The sequence below is a fragment of the Phalaenopsis equestris genome, unplaced genomic scaffold (assembly GCF_001263595.1).
Source record: "Phalaenopsis equestris unplaced genomic scaffold, ASM126359v1 Scaffold000002, whole genome shotgun sequence".
NCBI classification, from domain to species: Eukaryota; Viridiplantae; Streptophyta; class Magnoliopsida; order Asparagales; family Orchidaceae; genus Phalaenopsis; species Phalaenopsis equestris.
The window spans coordinates 52,479,958-52,501,114 of NW_018164444.1; the positions used below are offsets into that span (position 1 = coordinate 52,479,958).

At 35.4% G+C, this 21,157-nt stretch overlaps 1 protein-coding gene across 2 annotated transcripts in view; it reads right to left on the bottom strand.

Moving 5' to 3' along the window:
- Positions 1 to 19,010, bottom strand: part of LOC110039368 (UDP-N-acetylmuramate--L-alanine ligase-like) — a 109,790-nt gene extending 90,780 nt beyond the window's left edge. The window contains exons 1-2 of one of the 2 annotated variants that reach the window (XM_020744402.1): positions 18,938 to 19,010; positions 18,585 to 18,841 (exon numbers count right to left, since the gene is read on the bottom strand). In XM_020744402.1, coding sequence (XP_020600061.1) covers positions 18,585 to 18,758 — 174 coding nt within the window. In that variant the 5' untranslated portion in view covers positions 18,759 to 18,841; positions 18,938 to 19,010. Of the gene's footprint in view, positions 1 to 18,584 lie in introns of both variants that reach the window. The other variant, XM_020744401.1, reaches the window with a different exon arrangement.
- Between the last annotated feature and the right edge of the window lie 2,147 nt (positions 19,011 to 21,157).

The window sequence follows — 21,157 nt, forward strand, 5'->3', positions numbered from 1 at the left end:
ATATGACATCCGTTTGGTCTGCGAAACCGTTTTATTTGCCGACAAGTTCCCCTATTTAATACAAAGAATTAAATAGGGTTTATTTTAGGCTGGATTTAGAAAAGCTTCCTATAAGAGCAAGCCCCTATAGTTAATTACATCTTAAATGACCGAAGTCACCTAAGAAAACTCTCAATAAAAATCAGGGAATATTATCTTCAAAGAGGTCAAAAAGATAGGATTTTTCAACGAAATCGGACGAAGAGGTGTGAAAGAAGAAATGCTAGAACCTGGAACAATGTTGAGAAATCCAAATGAAGAGAAACTAGGGGAGGCCATAGATCCATAGGAGAACCTCAGTGACTTCCCAGTCTATCCTATGATTTGGCTCCAGTTTTGAAAAGAAATTATTAAAGTGTTTCATCCTGCCAATTTTATTTAATTAGGGTTTATATTTGTGTGACATGGTCACACAAATCGCCTAGAAGATATGAGGGTTTACGTCGTATCGGACGACAACCTCGGAACCTAGAACGAGTTAGGGCTTAAACCGTACAGCAGAGCTATACGAATGCCTAAAGAAAAGGTGGAGGATTTATGTTGCGCTAGGCAAACAACCTCGAAGTCTTATGGATTGTTGTTTAATTTTTAGGAAAAGGGATGGTTTTGCTGGGGAAGACACGTTCTGCTGTTGAAGATGGACGTGCTGCCCACTGCGCTAGCTCCAAGCTCCCCGACATGACGAGTTTGAGTTTTCTAGGGTGTCCAGTTATAGTGTCGAATCAAACGGCCCTATGGTTGTAGTCCTCTAAACATCCTATGTAAAAAAAAGTAAACATGCTTGAAGCTATAAAATATAAAGTGTGCAATGCAGGAACAAACAATAGAAGGCACGTGGAACAGTAGTAGGCAAAAACAGGAGCAGTATAACATGCTATACATGAAGAACAGTAGCAGGTAGGAACAGGACAAGTGTAACATGTTATACAAGGAGAACAGTAGCAAGTAGAAACAGGAGTAATATGATATGTTATACAGGAAGAACAACAGCAGGTAGGAACAGGAAAATGAAGTACTGAAAAATGTAAAGCAAACTTGTACGTCCAAAATTTTGAGAAAATCAACTAAAAAGACTCAAGTAAAAGAAAATTCTCAAAAAAAAAAATCTTTGAGTAATTCCGAAAGAAAATAAAAGTAATACGAGTGACCTGTCCCAAAGCTTCGATAAAACAAAGAAAAAATTCAGATGAGGGGGACCGAAAGCACTCGTATGGGATTAAGTTCAGTTGTATATTTATTCTCGAGGGTCCACGAAGGCTACTCGGTCACCCAAATGTATAGAACCCGCCACTCATCTTGAAGTGTGTCTTGAAACTCACTATGAGGGCTATTTCCTAGCCTAAACAAGTATTCGTCAGGTGGACAATCAATTTTAAAAATGTATTTTTAAAATTTATGTTTTTGACATGCACATAAATCTTGAAAAATTATCAAATTTTGTTTTATAGAGAAGAATATATTTTTATTTTGAAACAGATTTTAACAATTTTTATTGTCCACAAGTCGATTACGTTATCGGGCGTGGGATTGCCGATCACCTGAGGAGGTTCGAGTCGACTCCCGCTAGACTTATGTCAGTAAAAGATATCATGTCCTATTATTCATCAAATGTCTGGATCTTGATGTTATAGGATAGGGCATCTTTCTGCTCTATATTCGGTGTGTCTTTATCATCAACACCGTACGCCCCAAAACGACTACTTGCGACCTTGCTTGATGGTTTCACGTATAGCAAAAGGCTATATGTGGACACTTATGCATCGGACATAAGCATCGAAAACCGAACCAAGAAGCAAGGAAAAGAAAAGAACAAAAATGGGGTGAGAGAGAGGAGGGACTGATTCACCCAAAACATCGAAAAGAACGAAGGATGAATCAACCCTCAAAGCTACAGTCATTTCAGCCCACAAAAACATATTTTTAAAAGGTTCCAAATAGCTTGCCAAAATCAGCCCACAAAAGGTGCATTTTAAAAGTTCCTCAATGTATTAAGGTAAGCATATGAAAAGCTTTAAGAATGCTTGCATGCATACAACCCCACTGCCATATGTTTACACACCTAAAATCCAAAGTTCTGTAAAATAAAACCAAAGGAAATTTACATACACACCATTCAGTTTCTTATGCATTCACAAGCAGCTTGGAAGGCCCATTTATAACTCCTCATTTCTTTCTCACTTTTTTCTATGTCCTCGAGCAACATAGAAGCCTAAATGATCATTACCTTGTTGATCCTTTCCCACAACAAACAAAATATGCAAGGCTTAAAGCAAAGCCACTTATCTAATTATTTCCAAGTAAATTATAATCATATCAACAGAGATCAGCACTAGCAAGGTTCTGCAATTCAACATGGTTGTGTGATGTATGCCTGGAAAATTCATAACCAAAAGAAATCAAACCAGCTCATTTTCTTAATCAAAACAAAGAGACGTCAAAAAAATGTTGTAGAGAAGGCTTAGAATAAGAAATATGGAGTGTAGCTTTCCTTAAAATGTGATAACACCTTTTTTTTTTTTAATATGTATCCTGAAAGGTCAGGTGTTAGAAATGTAAATAGCAAGTTTCTAATGATCTATATGTAATTGTCCCCGATTTATTTTGCACCTTAGACACATTCGTCATGAGAATAACAAATTTATTATCAGCATACATATGCTGCAATCGAATTAAGCAAACCAATCCTGCCAAAAAAAATGCCCTCGAGGTACAGGAAACCGCATGCTTAGCAAGCTCAGCAGCATGTAGAGGCATAACGAACAGCCTATAATATACTTTTCCACCTCTATCATATACACCCACACCTTTCAGATTTTTTTTATAAGCAAAGACAAAACTTCAGATTTTGTAAAACGAGCCACCACATCCTTTTGATCACATCAAAAAATACGTTTTACCTCAACTTCTCACCATAGAATGAGCCTCTCAAGTCAAGGCAATGTCGCTACAAGAAATATAGAAGAAACAAAGAGAGTATAAGGTCCCCAAACTGGCCTCGAATCCTCCAAGTGACATTACGCCCAAAGAAGTTTTAGTAAAAGAAAGGTATAGCATGCCATTCAAAACCTCCACCTAAAATCCAATACTAAAACCATATGTATTTGATGTCATTTTCAATAAAACGAAAGATTGTAGAGCTTGTAACAATAAGGGAGGAAAAAGAGATGCTAATAGGCTGGCTGCTTAAACCTTGCCACAAAAAGAGAACAAGCATACCAAGACATTAAGCAAAGGGTTTATACCTCAGTGGTGAAACAAATAACTAAGCGAGAGTACCGAGTGAACCAGCAGGTAGGCCGAGAAACCCAGCCAAAATGTCGAGCAAACGAGGAGCTCAAGCAAACAAAAAATCCGGCAGTACCTCCCCCTTCTCCAAGAGTTTCGGTCAACCCTCGAACTCCTCTACACAAAGATGTTCACTTCTCTACTCAAACCCAAATCAAATACACACACACAGAATGAAGAAACGAGACAAAAAAATTACAGCACCTCCCCCACTCAAAATAAAATTCGGCAAACCCTACGGAATTCCCCAAATGAGGTTTTTGTAGCAAAAGAGGGAGGAGGAAGAATACCATCCCTCACCTGGGCGGTGAGCCGAGCCAAGAGAAACGACAAGTCGCGCGGGAGAAGACGAGAATCGCAGAGGCGTGGGAGGGGAAAGCCGGAGCGCGTCAGAGGGAGTAGGTGGAAGCTTTTGCAGGGCGGCAGGCGCACGAGGAGGGGACCGCAGGTCGATCTCTCGCGACGAAGAGGGAGGGCTGCTCGGCTAGGGCTTGCGACCGAAGAGGAAGGGGGAGGGCTCGGTCGGTTCACGAACGAGAGGGAGCAGCGTGCGGACGAGAGGAAGAGGGAGGCGTGCGCGAACGATTTGGGGATCGGGTGCGCGACTGGAAAGAAATAATTTGGTTTATATAAATTTAATATATATATATATATATATATATAAAATAATATGCGATTTATTCACGCGCGGCGACGTAACAAAATGGGTGTCCTCCCTAGGCAAAATCGACGTTCCGGACGTGCCGGTGCAGTCCGTTTTGTCATCCGGGGTCGCTCGGAAGACGTCGTCGATAATCAGATCAAAAACGCATCAAATTTAAACTTCACAAAATTTCGACCCGCGATCGATCGTTTCAAAAAGTTTATTCGAGCCTTCGACAAGTAACAGTGCAAGCGATGTGAATTGTGGCGATCGGACGAGTCGACTCTCCGAATTGCAAAGTTTGTGTGCGCAGGAGTGTGAATTGTGCAGAATGTCACCTTAAGGCTCAGAAAGGTCCTATACGAATCTTTTGGGTTTACTCATTTCGGTTTCATCCTTCTAAGTGCTAGAAGTTGACACCACACACGCGAAACCACAAAAGAGGACAAAAGTAGGTCGAACTTCTAAAATGAGGCGGATCCCGTTTCTAAGGTTCTAAGATAATCGAAGGGAGATCCCTAAGGCTAGATCCTAAACCTTAAGAGGAAAACTAGACCTCACTAAAAATGAGGTCAACAGTTGCATGTTCGTACGAGGCAATTTGGTCTCTTAGAAGAGCAATAAGCAGGCAGTAGTTGTAAGGTTGATGGTAGAGGTAGAGTACAAAGTCGTGGCCGTAGGACTTGTCGAGATGTTATGGTTGAGAGCTTGATTGCTAGAGCTCAAGGTGAACCAAGGAGCTCAAATGAAATTGTGGTGCAATAATAAGTCAACAATCAGCATTACCAACAACTTGGTGCAGCACGGCAGAACCAAGCATGTGGAGTTTGATAGGTTCTCCATCAAAGAGAAGTTGAATAGTGAACTACTGGAGATAAGTCATGTAGCTACTAAAGAGCAAATAGCTTACTGCCTCACAAAGGGACTTATCTCGTTAGATCTATCTAGGTTGTTTGATTAGATAGGCTTAGTGGATATCTTTTGCCCATCTTGAGGGGGAGTGTTGAGAATTATATATAGTTTAGGGTATTATTTGTAAATAGGAAATATAGAAGTCTAGGGATTTATTTGTAAAGAAAGTTATAAGGCCCTACATAAAGCCTAAGTCTTTAAAGAATGAAGCAGATTTTTTGGAGCAATTATTTCAATTGATAGCTTTCCATTATGAAATTCATTGGAGAGGATTTTTTTCCATTTTGTATGTTTTAACATCTTACCTCCATGCATCACCTAAACAATACCTAGACACTCTATAAGTTGTTGATTTGCATCACAAAGCCAAACCTTAATTTACATTACTCTCATTGTTGGTTGTTTTACCAAACCCTAAAGCATTATACCTCTATAACATAACCACTTCTCCAGAGAACTAAGCCATGGCATTTGTCTTCGAACATCCCTACCACGCAGAGTTAGAATTGGGTCAATGGCATTTGCATCTATGTATAACCCCGCCATATGTTTACCTTCACACATTTCCTAGCCATAGGAGATCGAAATCAAGTAGGTCTTCACATAGCTCACGCTAGCCTTAGTTTCTTGCAACCGCACCATGTTGTGTCTGCTAAGTTGTATGTTGCTCGCTCTGATAGGCACACTATCCTTCGTTAAGGTAGCGACCAACATCTTCCTCAAAATGTTGTTTCGGGAGGCTACCTCTCGCCTCCCCATGCAATTTTGGTATTGTTGTAATTTCCTTGCTTGAATTTTTAAGATCGTTGTCGGTTTTCATTGACACAAAAGTAGAAGTGAACTTCTTTGAATCTATCCCTTCTTTTTAGAAGTCAATTTCATCACATTAGCCTAGATTAGTATAGCCCTTATGGTCTTGACTACTTTCCTCTTTAGATGGGACTGAGGAAAAAACTGCATTCAGAAAAGGCATGTACAGTGCAGATGAATAACGTCGGCAGCCTACTAGACTGGTTTTTTCCCAATAAGTAGACCAAGATGCCAACACAGTCTCAGGGCATAGACAAGTCGTCCACTATCAATCCCTATCTTCTTGTGCTACCCTCATCACACTAACTCCTTTCTCACTGGTAGTAGATTTTCGCTCTTCTCCCATGATCATGATCATGGTTGTGCTCAGTCTCTGTTGTTGATTTCTACAACAAGATTCATATACATGTTTAGATTCAAACTCATACAAATACTTCTCCCAGAGACTTGGTTGATCCTCTATCGAGTTGATATCTTCTTCTCTAGTGGTCCTTGATGTCCCTGTAGTTGATCATCTTTCTTCATGAATGAACCTCCTCCACCTCATCCTCAACCCTACTTTGCAACCATTGTTTGTAGTTCAAATGTTGGGGATTGTTTTCCTGAGTTGCTTCTCTTTCATTAAAATAGAAAGATTATTTATTGTAAACAGTCTATATCTTTTCAATAAAAATATGTTCTCTTTTTTATGAGAAAATTTATGTGTTCGCTAGACTTTTCTTCTCACTTATTAGCAAATTTTATATGGGTCATCCAAGCATGAAAATAATGTAGATTTTTTAGTGCTTTACAATTGACAGATGACTATTCTATTAGTCTCAGTAACCCACCTCATATGATCCAAAAATTTCTTTTGAAGCAAATCACATCAGACTCTTCTCATGGAGTTCTTAATATAGCAACAGATCATCTTTCTTCTCTTCGATGAATGAACCTCCTCCACCTCATCCTCAACCCTACTTTGCAACCATTGTTTGTAGTTCAAATGTTGGGGATTGTTTTCCTGAGTTGCTTCACTTTCATTAAAATAGAAAGATTATTTATTGTAAACAGTCTATATCTTTTCAATAAAAATATGTTCTCTTTTTTATGAGAAAATTTATGTGTTCGCTAGACTTTTCTTCTCACTTATTAGCAAATTTTATATGGGACATCCAAGCGTGAAAATAATGTAGATTTTTTACTGCTTTACAATTGACAGATGACTATTCTATTAGTCTCAGTAACCCACCTCATATGATCCAAAAATTTCTTTTGAAGCAAATCACATGAGACTCTTCTCATGGAGTTCTTAATATAGCAGCAGTCTGCTGATATGCATGTTAAATTGATCCCCGTATTTGATTGCGATGGAAGGTCTTCTGTCACTCAAGTTTGGATCCCATTATCATGGCTTTATATGCATTATTTTAACCAATCTACCTATCCTCTATGGCTATTATTTTTCGAAATTCTTTAAAGATAAAAGTTACAAGCTAATTTTACTAAGCCCTCTACAACTAAAGTCTTCATGAAATTAAACGTTATTGCTTTTTTTATAAGGAGATATGAATTGGACCAGTTTTTGATAAATATTAACAAAAGGTAAGAGTTCAAAAATATTCCAACATACTGTTCCTCTTGCCATATTTTTTGGCATAAATTCTTTGAGTGCTTTAAGACTTATGTCGAGCTAAGTATTCCTTAATTTCAGTAGAAAGAAGTTTCACCAAATGTTGATATTGATCCTTCAAACCATGTGGTAGATGAACCCTAGTCATTTAATCAGGTTTATTCCCAAAACATGGTACAAGGTTCAAATTCTCTACAATATATAATAGTTAATGTTCCAATCCTCGCTAACATTTTGGTGGTGATTCTCTCATCATCTCTTGATATTATCATTGAGAATACTCTGCAAATTCTTTAATCGCCTCAACCACATCTCACTGGTGAAAAAAAATTACATTTATTTATCAAATTTGATTTATGAATCTAATTGGAGCATTCGGGCCATCAAATCTCAATCGGATAAAATATTTCACGTTATCTATACCATAAAGGACAAGAATCAAAAGAAAATGTATTAGTAGTCTTGTATTTTTACAAGGCTCCAAGCTAGACAATCTCAATAAATCTTTTTATCTTTTCAGCCCAATTACATTTTTCTTTTTGCTCTAACATTTCTTTTTAAATGTCTTTGTTGTACTCCTCTATTTATCTAATTAATATATTTTTACATTATTTAAGGAAAAAAAATCCCGCTTCTCTAATACATCCATAACCCTAATTCCCTTAAGTAGTGATCGAGCAAGAACCCTACATCATCAAACCATAACCTTCTTCCTCCATAAAACTGAAAAAAAATAATCTCACCTAATTTATCCTTTGGCCTTTACTAGAATTCCTATTAACCTCTAGTTTAGATAATCCACAACCCCTCAAATATTCAAGCCCCCACCATTCCAACACATGACAATCTAGTGGTTTTCCATCCACAAAAGTATCACAACTCTATTGCCACCAATTTGGAGCCGGAGTCTTAGCTCAAATGTTTCTTATTAGCTAAACATCCAATAATTCAAAAGGTAAATTAAGGAATGCAGCAATGCAACAAGCAAACAATTCTACATCTCCTTAAGCATCAAATGACAGAGGTCTCCATTGTTAAATTTAAGTTTACCAGAATCTATTTACGTATATTTAATTATTATTGGTTAATGATAGTGCATTAGACCTTCAAATTTTTTTTCTCTCAAGCCTTCATTCCCTTTGTTTAATTCATCGTGGCACCAAAATAAGTCACAAGAGATTAATTTGATGGTTCGAAAAAAAAAGGTAGAAGATTTGTGCTAGATTCAATGCAACTAAACTTAAAACCCAAAATTTGATCCAAGTAAAAAATGAGCTAAATTGAATCGTATGTTCCAAACACAAATTGAAGCCCTCAATGCAACTCATAAAATTCTTCAAAAGATTTCACCAACAAATCAACAAATTGCACTAACACTATTAACATTACTAGACATAACTTCTAGCTATTAAACATACATTTGTCCCAACATATCCCAGGTAATATATTACATCTCCTAAAATTGCAACTGCCATAATGGCCTAATTGCTGCTATGAACTCTTTAATGATGGTACACAATTGCAAACATTTCCATGCTAACCTCTTTTAAGAAGCCCAAATAGATTAAGTACATACTATAAGATTTTAACTCAATAGAGTAATTTTAGGTAGGGTAGAATTGATGCATTACAGTGTCCCAATTTTTAACATAAATATAAAAATTGATTTCACTTATTTTAATATATAAACACCTATATTCCATGAAAAAGAAAAAAACAAGATCAAATGCAACATCCATCAAACAAGATTGCAAGCGTGTGATAATTAAGATTAGTCTTTTTTTTTTTTTTTTGAAAAAGCCCAAGGCTAATATATTAAAAAAGAAAGCGTACAGATAGGTTGTATAAGAGGGTCCAAAAAAGACACCCTACCCACACGATACAACAAACACAAGGTCCAAAAAAATAAAAGATACATGTAAACCCAAAAAACCAAAACTACCAAATCACAAAATCAAGTAGTTAGGGAACAACCCAGCTTAGTCATGTCTCTACCTCTATCTATTTCTAGGAAAAGAGTCAGCTAACAAATTGTTGATTTTTATGTCATTACCCCAAATAACCAAAGTATCATCCATTAAGTTCTTGAGCTCGAGTAAGGCTCCATTCTTCTTCTTCCTCCCGGATGTGTAAACATGTCATTCCTCATCCGAAGACTGGCTCATCTGATCAGTGTATTGGTCGACAGATTGTCGGGCATGATAAACTGATGAGCCCCTTGCGTCTGACTAACAGTAACAACTTGCTCGTTCTAATGAGGTGGTAGAGCCGCAGTATAAAGATTGTCAACCGTTGCAACAGTGATAGGTTATAGGGTATGTGAAGTATGAATTGTCTCCTCTGCACCTGATGCTTCCTGAAGATGAGAAGCTTCAAAGCTCTCCTGATTGTCCTACTGAACATCGTCCTTTGTAGGTAAAGGTCCTTCAGTATTGTTTTCAAAAAGGTTTGGAGATGTAGATTGCCTAACTGAACAATGCGGCAACATGTCAATCGTAGAAACAAAAAAAGTATTGTCAGGGAGGTCTCTTGTAGTGGGAGGGAGAGCTGATGGCGTTTCAACCAATGCTTCAATAGTCAGTGGATTGCACTCAGAGGTGGAGGGATAGGTGTGAGTTGAGACAGAGGGCCTAGTAACATTTTTACTCCGAGGTCAAATGATAACATTGAGAGTGAGAGTGTCCAAACATACGGTAGTAGGTGCAGTAAAGTGAGATATGTTCGAGTTCCACCCGCTGCCAAAAACCCTGGTGTTGTGAGTCAATCCATATCTCCCCAGGAAAAGATAAAGTAATGTCTCGTTCAATCAAACACTGGTTTCAGAAGATCGACTCAGATTAATTGTAGGAATATCAGTTTTGAGGGGTTTACTGTAAACCACAATTAAGGAGTAGAGGAGCTCGTGATTGAAGAGATGGAACTTTAGACCCGGGAAGCGCATCTATACAGGAATGGTAGGAGGTTCAGTGAGAGGGTCAAGATCAAAGGTCTATTTTAAAACTTTCATCACATAGTTATCTATTTGAACGAGTCTTCTCACAAACAAATTGGCATAGTCTTCATCATCTGATAATTGTATAAGAATATGCATACCGTCCAGTTTACCAATCTTCCATTCCCCTTTTTAGCCGCATTTGCTCAATATCTTTTCGAATTAGCTCAAGTTTGGGGTTTCCATAGAGGAACTTACCAACTAAGGCTAGCCGGCAGGATGAAGCTAAGATGGAGAACTCGGCCTCAGAAAGAAAGATTACAGGCTTACCAGTTTTACGAGATGTTTTTTTGAGAAATTCGGTGTCAACGCCCAGCGCAAAAGTATTGTGGTATCGCTGCGGGAACATAGACGAAATAGGAGTGCGAGCAGGGTTATCGCCGGCAAGGGCGGCGGCGTAGGAACGGAGCCCCAAGACCATCTCAACATGCAAGGAGTGCACGCAAGAAAACCGCCGCCAAAGTTTGCAAACGACGCAAACCACCCCATATCAGGGTGACGAGAGACAGCGTCAAGAAGAGGGAGGAAGACGGCATGCGAGAAAGGCTTGGACAGAAAATGCAAAAGACGAAGCCGATGGAGGGAAGCCCTTCGTCGTCGGGCACAATGAAGCCGATAGCACAAAACTCTTCGTCGTCGGGCACGACAAATCTGGTGGAGTGAAGCTAAAGGACTCAACGCAGAACAAAATCCTAACAGAGCTGCCCGCCGATGCCATTATATGAGATAAGTCAAAATATATTTAAATATAACATGAAAAAAGCCATGGTTGAAATTCCCATCCCATGTTCAAGTTTGGTAAGCCCTCCACATTCCAAGGCTCAATCCAAGATTTATGAGCATGTTTGAAAGCTTCTTCCCTAAAATATGGCATATGGTCGCATATCCATGCAATTTTAAGTGTTTTTTACTCCTCATCCTTAGGAGGTTGACACTTCTAATTTAAATTTTAATTTTGACTTATTTTTATTTCTAGTATTTATCATTTAAATTCCTCTTTCTATGGGATACTTTAAATTTTCCTCTATCAGTATATACATTAGTAGCATGAATCTAAAAATTGGATTGTTTGGTTTTGATTAAAATCAACATCTTTCCATTGTAAGAATAGATTGGTGGCTTTCCATGAAGTAATTCTTCTAGTGATGAATAATCCTTTTCTTCTTTTGGTGTGGAATTACTGTATCATTTTATATCTTTCGACTTCTTTCCTCTCAACAATCTATACTAATCCATATACCTTCTATAAGCTCTGCATTTTCATAACAAACCCAAATCCTAAGCTTTATACCTATCATAGGGTTTGAGTATATAGAATTTTATTAATTTCCACAAGGAGTAACAATTGAACTTAATAGCATGCTTATACATAATCCTCCACATATTAAACTTACTCTTACTCCAACATAGCCAATATCATTATGTGCATCTTTCGTAATTGCGACTACTCATAATGTTCTAAATGCTAATATAAATCCTCAACAATGTTAGCAACTGAAATATTTTCAAGCTAACTCCTACTGATGTGCCTACATTCAATTAGTGTAGATTAAAAAATCTTTAACTCAACAAAAGCAAAGTTCTTCAACATATCTTAAAAATGATTTAACACAAGGTTCCAATTTTCAAAATAAATATAATTATCATGTGAATACTCTTACTTTAATAGAGGGTCACCTCCATCATATGACGAGCATCACAAAATCATTAAGATTACTCACAACATCCATCAAACAAGGTTTAAAGTGTGCAATGATCAGCATAAATCATAAGCTTTTAAAATATAATTTCAATAAAATCATAGACAAATTTTCCAATTCAAATTCAATCTTAGTTGACCTTCCATATTCTAAGGTAAGCACAATTTCAAATTATTGTCAAAAAGTATGACACGGAGATGAGATCTCCATAAAATTTGGCCTACTCCTCAAGAAGCCAATGCCCCTCCTTTAATTTGAATTTAAATTTTATATTAATTTCACTTCTAGCATTTATCATGTATCTCCCTAATTATGTGGGATAGTTTGAGCATTACTCCTTGCACATATATATTAGTATCATGAACATAATGATAGTTTTTCATGATTCTAGTTGCAATTAAAATCTTTATTTCGTGTGGATGGATTGGTGGCTTTCCATAGAGTAATTATTTTGGCGAGGAGTTGTTTTTTTTATCTTTAGTAAGGAATTATTTTACAACTTGCATCTTTCATCATCTCTTTACCTCTTACAAGCTCTTGATTTTCATCACAAACCCAAACCCTAATTTCTATAACTTTCAGTTTTGGCTCGTTTACCCAAACCATATCATTCAATAGACATATTAGAGCCTCTCCTCTTCTCCAATCCATTTATAGCCTTAATTTCCCTAAGAATTGCTTGGTCAAGACCCCTACACCAAACCATATCATTCTTCCTCCAGAAAAAAATGTCCACTTTTGTTGGCATGTAACAAATAAAAAAAATAAGAAACAAGAATAGAAATCAAACAATATGGCAACTAAATAACCAAGATAACTACCTTGAATTCATATAAGAAAAGCAATTCATCCCTCCCAAGCAATATTCCAAGAAGTTTAGCATCTCACCAAGGATTAAACACTTGATAGACACTAACACCTAAACTTCTTTTAAAATTAATGGGGAAAAAAAGTAAAAAAAAACAAATATGGAAGAAAAAAAGCAACTCTCCTCCAATAATATTCCAAAAAGGGTTCGCGCTCACTAAAATTTCAACACATGATGACCATCAAAGTCTCAACTCCTTCTAGAATTGATAGAATAAGAAATGTAGAAGTATGTTCAAAGTACAAAACCATAAGATGAATTAAAAGCACATCATATAAATAAGGAGTGTAATGAGAAGTCATCAAAGTCATCTAACTTTACCTTATATAGTAGTCTAGAACTTTTGTTGTGATACAAATCGATATAGAAGATAGGCAGAAATTTGCATGCATCTTAGTCATTATGTAAAATGGAATGATGATCAAGCAAAAGCATGAGAAGATGACATTATATGAAGAGAAACAAGATGTATTGAATCCCAATATTTCCATGAGTTATGTCCCAGCTTTATTAATTCAAAGAAAATGAGAAAAGCCAAAAAAGAGCTGAGGGCAAAAAAAGGAAATCCACTAAAATTGGGCTCAAGATGCTACAATGATTGAGTAGAGATGAGAGAAAGTGAAAATAATGAAATCCTTGACTCTCCCCAGAATCCCCTATTAATAGATAAAGATCAAGAACCACAAGAGAGGAAAAGCTAAGAAATAAGAAATACACTTATAAAAGTGCAAAAAAAAAATGCATGAAGGATTGTGGCCTTAGCACGGTTTTGGAGCAAGTAACTAACTTGCTAGAGAGCTCATTAGCTCCCTTAGTAGGTCAAATTGCAGCTCCAAGTCGTAGGTAATTTTTTTGCCTAGTCAGCCTATAGAGTTTGATATGAGTAGTGATTGAGTCATCCTTGAGTTTTAGTGGATGCTTATACATATTAGGTGAGTGATTCACCATGTTGATGGCAAGTGGACACCTTGAATGTCGAAGAGAAGTCCTCACTAAACTTGACTGACGAGTCCAAACTGGGACTAACTCGACGAACTAGTGTTGAGCTCGGCTTGTCAAGCTCGTTCACTTTGTCATCATTTTAGACTAATCTGACCAACATGTAAAGACCTCCCTATTTGTATGATAAGACCAACTCTCTTGCCTATACAAATAAACTCCATCGAGCTCATCTTCAATAACATCAACAAAAATTTTAAACAAAAATACATCCATAAACATGATGAAAGAATGAGTTAAAATGCATCCATAATCCCATTATAGATCTTTTGCAACAAACAAAATCATCACATAGAAATCTACTAGACGTTAAACTTATTAATTAGAAAATTACAAACACCAACATATACTCTACCACCATTGAAACATTACTTAAAAACATCTATTTAACTCTAAAGAGAAGAGCTCCTTAACGTCCAACGGAATTGATGTGGCACATGAAGCCAATCAAGTGAGCAAGGAATTAACCACAAGAGCTCAATTTGAGAAGAACATGCTGATAACCAAGGGCCGATTACAAGAAGTAAAATTCTGAATTTTAATTAAAAATGTATAGTTTTAGATTATGTATGTTTATTGCATAAGACCGTGTAATTTTAGCCTTTTGTTTTGTACATTTAAAAAAATTTGAGAATTTCAACTATAAATTTTGAATATTAAATTTTTTATATTAAAAAAATTAATTTTTTAAGTTGGAATTTTGAAAATACAGAGTATGCCAATCAATTTCATTTGAAAATTGAATATTTGACAAAAAAATTAATCAAACAAATAATTTAGAAGAAGACTTGGTCATCCACCACATATTTGATCAACTCTTCTATAACCAATCATTTGGCACCATCCTCTGTCCTTTTTTGGCATTTTGAATTTTTATTAAAAATTATCTATCATTGCTAGAAAGAAATGAAGAGAAAGCTAGTTAAGTGACTGCTCTTAGAGTGTGTTTGGGGCAGTTGTTGTTGTTTCAATAAGCAGGTGTGAAACGCTTTTATGATAAGTTGTTAGAAAGCAATTGATGATGAAGCAATATGGTTATTTGGATGTTTCTTGTGTTGCAACTGGTTCTCAGACAATGGATTGTAATGCCCTTATGTATATGTGATAGTTATAAGTCTGAAGTTTCAAAAATAAACAGAACAACATAAATAAATGTTAGTAGTTCAAAAAAAAGTCAGAAATATAGTATTATGATACATCAAGAGTATTACATGACATAACACATAATAACGCAATAAAAATTACAATAATAATAAGTAATGCTATTATAACATTACTCTTCATGCTCAAACAATAAGTCATCTGAAGAATTTTCTTTCCAAAACTTCTCTCCATACATGATTAAAATCTGAATCAGATTTCTCACTATCATCAGCATATCTAAGAAATTTACAATCGTCAAGTGTTATATTTTTGGGACACCTATAAAATCTTCTCCCATAGTTAGTCTCTTATTTTGAAGTAAATACAAAGCACTGCATACCAAGGCTACATTACAGATACCAGATAAAAAAAGATGTCATAACCAAACACACTCAAACGCACACAAAACAAAGAGAGCCCCATAAGCCCCTCATATTCATCAATTCACTTTTCGGCATACCAAATAAACAAAAGAAACTAAATAAACTCACATAGATGTCATAACCAAAAAAGCCCGAATGCACACAGAAGGAAGAGAGTCCCGTAATCCCTCCATGCTCATCATATCATATTTCGATAAACCACAACACAACAGAAACAAGCCCCACTGTATAATAGAGGGAAATTGGGAAATGCATAAACCCTAACAAAAAAAAAACCCAAACAAGAAAATAGAAGAACGAAGAACACACCCAATCGAGATGAGCGAGGATAGAAAAGTTTAGGCATGCCTGCAATAAAGAACGATCAGAAACGAGAAGATGGAAGGAACCGAATTGAAATAACTTGAGGGATCTGCAGGGGTAGAGCTGGGAGGGTTGAGGAAAAACATGAGTGAAACATCAAAATGCAAAAGAAAAAACGACGGACGCGGAACGCTAAAAGCAGGGAGCTGCAACAAGAAAAAAATAAGGCCAATGTTGCCTCAAACGAAATCGCAGAAAAAAAAAGGCCAACGCTGCCTCAAACAGAATCTCAGGGTGGCAGAAACACACAACGTAGTGGTGCTGCTACCCCAAACTCACGCTTAGTCTATTACTCCAGAGAATTATAGAAATTATCATATATATGTTCTTTTGTTGAATCTCATTGTGGTGTTATTCTTTCTTGATCTAAGTATGTTATTATATTTTTCCCAAATTAAATCTTCACAAAAATTATTAAGAATCATTGTTGTGTGGTAAGCAATGAATGGCTCTTGTAAAACCTAATGTCGTTCCATAACTTAATTAGTAAAATAAAACATATTGAACAATTATAAAAATTTTTAGGTCAACATTAGAAATCCTAACCTTGAATTTGACATATGTTATTAAACTAGTTCACAAACTCTAAGCAACTTCTCAAAGCCAAAATTACACTTGTTGCGTTATCTTCTAAAGAGAATTTCTTTTTACTTAATTTTTGATAAAATCCGCAAAAACAATATAAAATAAACTCTAAAAAACAAACAACTATCCTATACACCTCAAAGCAAAATTAATTAACATTCTCCAGAATTTCAAGGCAGAAGGTCTAGTAAATTCTCCACACTAAAATCTTAAAGTCAATTTTAAGGTTAGATTTTGGGCCGGGTTGTGGATGTCGGCCTCTTTTATTCTCATAACCCTGTTCCTCTTAATGATTAAGGCCTAGACACTATTCCTAGCCTTCTTAAGAGGTACAATAAATCATTATTAGCCCACATGAATAGGATCAATCATAGGTGAGCAACCAACTTGACTCAAATGATTGGGTGTTTTGTCTCTAATCACAAGAGTTTGAGTTCATGGCCTACCTAACAAGTGAACTAGTTAATTGGGGCCACAAGAATGAGATGATGGAGGCATACACTAACATTAACTTTGGCCATTGGTGAACTAACTCACCCACTAGAAACAATTATATGGCACCAAACTCAAATATCATCATTTTGCCTTTAATTGGCCTCAGTAAGTCCTAGTTCAATACTTATTTAATCACAAGGGCTCTACACCAACTTCACGAGATCCTATTTATCCCAAAATGATCTTTCAAACATGAATAATTTGATAGCTTTTAAAACCAATATTAGTGCATTTTCATCCAGACTAAACGAGTAAGCTCTACTTGAAATTTTTCTAGTGAAAAAGTTGCAAGAAATTTCAAATCAAAATTGTATTAAAAATATATATCATGGCAAGCATCACAACATTTAGTAAACGTTTTTTAAAGAAAGTCATTGGATCTTGATGCCACAGGCCTCCACCTACTAATGTTGACCTCTATCAGTTACCAATTAAGCTAATCAAGATATAGTCTTATCCAGAAGCAATATATCCTATACTCACATGGATTTTGATGATATGATGACAATGATCTCTACTATTAATTCTAAACCTATCATATTAGAGATTAGATATATTCTTGAAGTGGCCCTAGTACAGTTAATAAATAAACAACCAGTTCAACATAGAGTGGACAAGTTGTACAAGTTCAAAGCTCTAAAAAAGATGCAAATCACTCTCGAAGAATGTGTGGTCAATGTTAATCATCGATTAAAGTGCTCGTCATTGTTTTCAATCATAATCATTACCCATTGTATTTTATTATTTCATCCATCACTATGATGTCACCTATGGGCTTGTCACAGTGGCCATCTTTGACATTATTGTAGTTTCTATCTATAGGATTATCATAATCACTACCTTTAAGTCTATCGTAGCTACAATATTTAAATTTTCCATCACAAAAACCATTGATACTATCATTATGGCAGCCTTTTAGCTTGATGTAACCACCTCCTTCAAATTTGACATAATTGCCATCATCAAGAAGTTCACTAACCACCGAAATGCTTTAATAACTACAAACCTTAGGGTATGTGGAAGTCACCATCTTTCACTTACCAAATATATTCCTGGGCCACAAAGGACACCATCCTTAGATATGATGTTAGAATTGCCCGTAAGTACTCCACATGGTCACCCACGGGTTCTCCATACCCCTCTTCCGGGATCTCCTTCCATCATCACTATACCAGGATTTGACATCCCAACTACTATCTAAATTTCCAATCACAACATCAAATGGGGTCTATCATTGCATCGTTGCAAACTATCATCGTTGCCATCGTTGCCACCAACTGCTGCTCAACATAGTTTTATTTATATGCATTTGAGACATCAATCAACTATAACATACATTCAATAGTACGAAAGAGGATGAGGAACTTTTACTGATAATGAAAGCTCATATGTGGGCTAGCCAGTTGGATTTCTCACATGTTTTTTTTTTTTTCTTTTACCTATATGTGCACCTAACTTCACTTTTTACATTTATACCAAGTGAAATTGTAAGCTGAAAATTAAATTATTGGCGTTAGAATGAAAATAGATGGGAATTGATGAGTGCTATGTATGTAAATCTTCCAAAATGAAATAACTGCAGAGATCTTACTTTCCTCATACTAGCTTGTCTGAACTCTTCAGGTAATCAAAAAATAGGCAAATAACAAACAGAAATATATCTAACATTCTATCCAGACATCCAATCATACAGAGATATTTACAACAGAAAAGTAGTCATGATTTTTCAACAGGGGGCAAAATTTAGATCTCTACCTGTTTACGAGCAAGCATGGCAAGCGCGGACAATCCGTAGCCCCCGATGCCTACAAAATGAACCCAACCTTTCTGCCCTTCCCCTCCCATTGAAACAGCTACTACGTCTTTCGAAAGTTCAGCCACGGCTCGCCTTTGCCCATACGCGCAGCGCACAAAAGAAGCGTCCTTCATTCTACTCCAAATCAAGCGACCATGAGACACAGCACTGGAACATTTTACCCCCCACCGCCCACAAACCGCCGGCGAGCAACTTCCTGCGTTGGCGAGAAGAAGAGCACCAGACGCCATTACCGCAGCCGCTTAGCAATCGGAAGTGGAAAAGAGAGTAAATTGGACTAAGCGGCTCTTACGGTTCTCCACGTGAAAATTTTAAAAGGTCTCTTCCGCCTTCTTCCCATTTTTTATAAGTGTTTGGTATCTTACTTTCTACATAGATCAAGCCAAACATCAAAAATAAATTCAAATTAAATTCATTTTTTTTCTATTAAATAAATCTGAATTTACTAAATTCATTTATTAATTATATTTAATGGATTTAAAATAGTTAAAAGATATTTCACATAGATTTATGTCAAATACATCAAATAAATTTAACTGGATTTAACTTTAATCAAACCAAACACAATTACACAACTTCAGATTTAAAAATATTTAGATTTAATATATCCAAATTTACTGGATTTACTAAACCTTATTTAACTTAAACCCAAAAACACGTAAGAATGTAAATAAAGAGAGTGGAGATTAGCATTAATACCAACTCCAAATTATGCAGTTTACTTGCGCTCATGCCAACCAATCCATCCAAACAAAACAACTCGCCACTACAATCTGCCCCCTCGAAGGCTTTTCTATTTTTTATTTTTTTTATTTTTTTAGGAAAAAAAAAGATTGTTCCTTCAAACTTAATTGAATTACATATAGTGTCGCACGTGTATCAGATACGAACATGACTCTCATAAATATAAGACTTAGCATAGAAGTGTTTGATTTAAATAATATTAAAAAAAAAGATGACAATCATAGGACATGTATGTCTTAATTAATGAATTAAAAGTTTTTGAAAAATATTTATAATTTTAATTAAAAAGATATATTCATGTAAATTTTAAAAAAGATTTAAATACATATCAATTAAATTTTATATATTTATATAACTAATACCTAACTTTTAAGTTTTACATATATATTACATGTGTGTTATGGGTGAGTCCAAAGTCAATTCTGAATAGCATGTATGCAAAACATGCAAAAATTAAAGTTTAGGTTTTAGATATGTAATATATAAAAATTGAGTTGCAAGCATACAAAAGATTAAATTTCAAATTATCTACGAAATTATTATTATTTAAGTTTAAAAAATATGTATTATCTTATTAAATTGACATAATAAAATTTTATACTTATTAATTTTTTATATAAGCTAAGTGATTTCAATTAATTGACTTAAATATATTTTTTGTTATCAGATTAGTGGATTAGTGAAGTGTGACAAACATTAAATTTATTAATATAATAATTTTTTTTAAAATTAAAAATAGTGATATATTAGATGTGATATAGAAGATTTGGGCAGCATAAGTTATTGATGTGTGGTAGAAGATTCGTGATGGTAGAGTAATGGCTTATCGTCATAGAGTTGCACAAGAATTCGACACACGATCAGATAAAGAAAAACAACTAGTAGAGAAACCAGAAGTTTTTACGTGAAAAATCTGTAAAGAAAAAATTCACAGGTCTGACTCAGGTGAAAAGATACACTATAAATTGATGATTACAAATACGGTCTCAATCTCATATGCAAGAAATTGTTACACAATCTTCTAAGCTATAAAGTCGATGAGCGGTTGAACTTAACATAAAAAGTGAGCGGCAGTGATGCGCCCCTAGTGTGTGTTGTTTTTCTGTATGTTTTCTGTCAATTTAAATCCCCAGTAACAGAGCCAAAAACTTGACATGTCCCAATATTACGCAGTAATTTAGCTTTCAAAAATATGGTCAAAATATTGACCAAATTTATATTAAGTATTTAATTAGAAAAATTTAGCGGCTAAACTCCAATTGTTATAAAATATATAAAATAGTTCACACACTAGTGGTTCTATGCAAGTGTACGTATCACTTCAAGTAATATAGGGCTTTCTTTACAAATTTTTCTTAAAACTCCAGTATCGATCCCACAGAGAAGCGCAGTAAGAATTTCTTTAATTTTTGTGAAACTTTTACTTATAGTTGCAAAAATTAATCTAGAAAAAGATGAAAAGTCTTATGATAATAACATAAATCACAATATTCAAAACTCTAAAAATTAAAGTAAGAAAAACAAGCTTAGTTTAGAAGGTTGATTAAAGTGGTTTTAATGTATGCTAACAAAACTAAGTTTACTAAATTAATTTATAAACTCTAAAGTTAAATTTACTAAGTCTAAACAAAGTTTTGTGACGAAGAGTTCAAATTTAAGAAACTATCCTTCCCCTTTACGACCATTTACAATGAAAATATGGCTTGTGAAAAAATTAAATCATTTGAAAAATTTATTTAAAAACTGTTTTGTGCCAAATAGGAGCAAA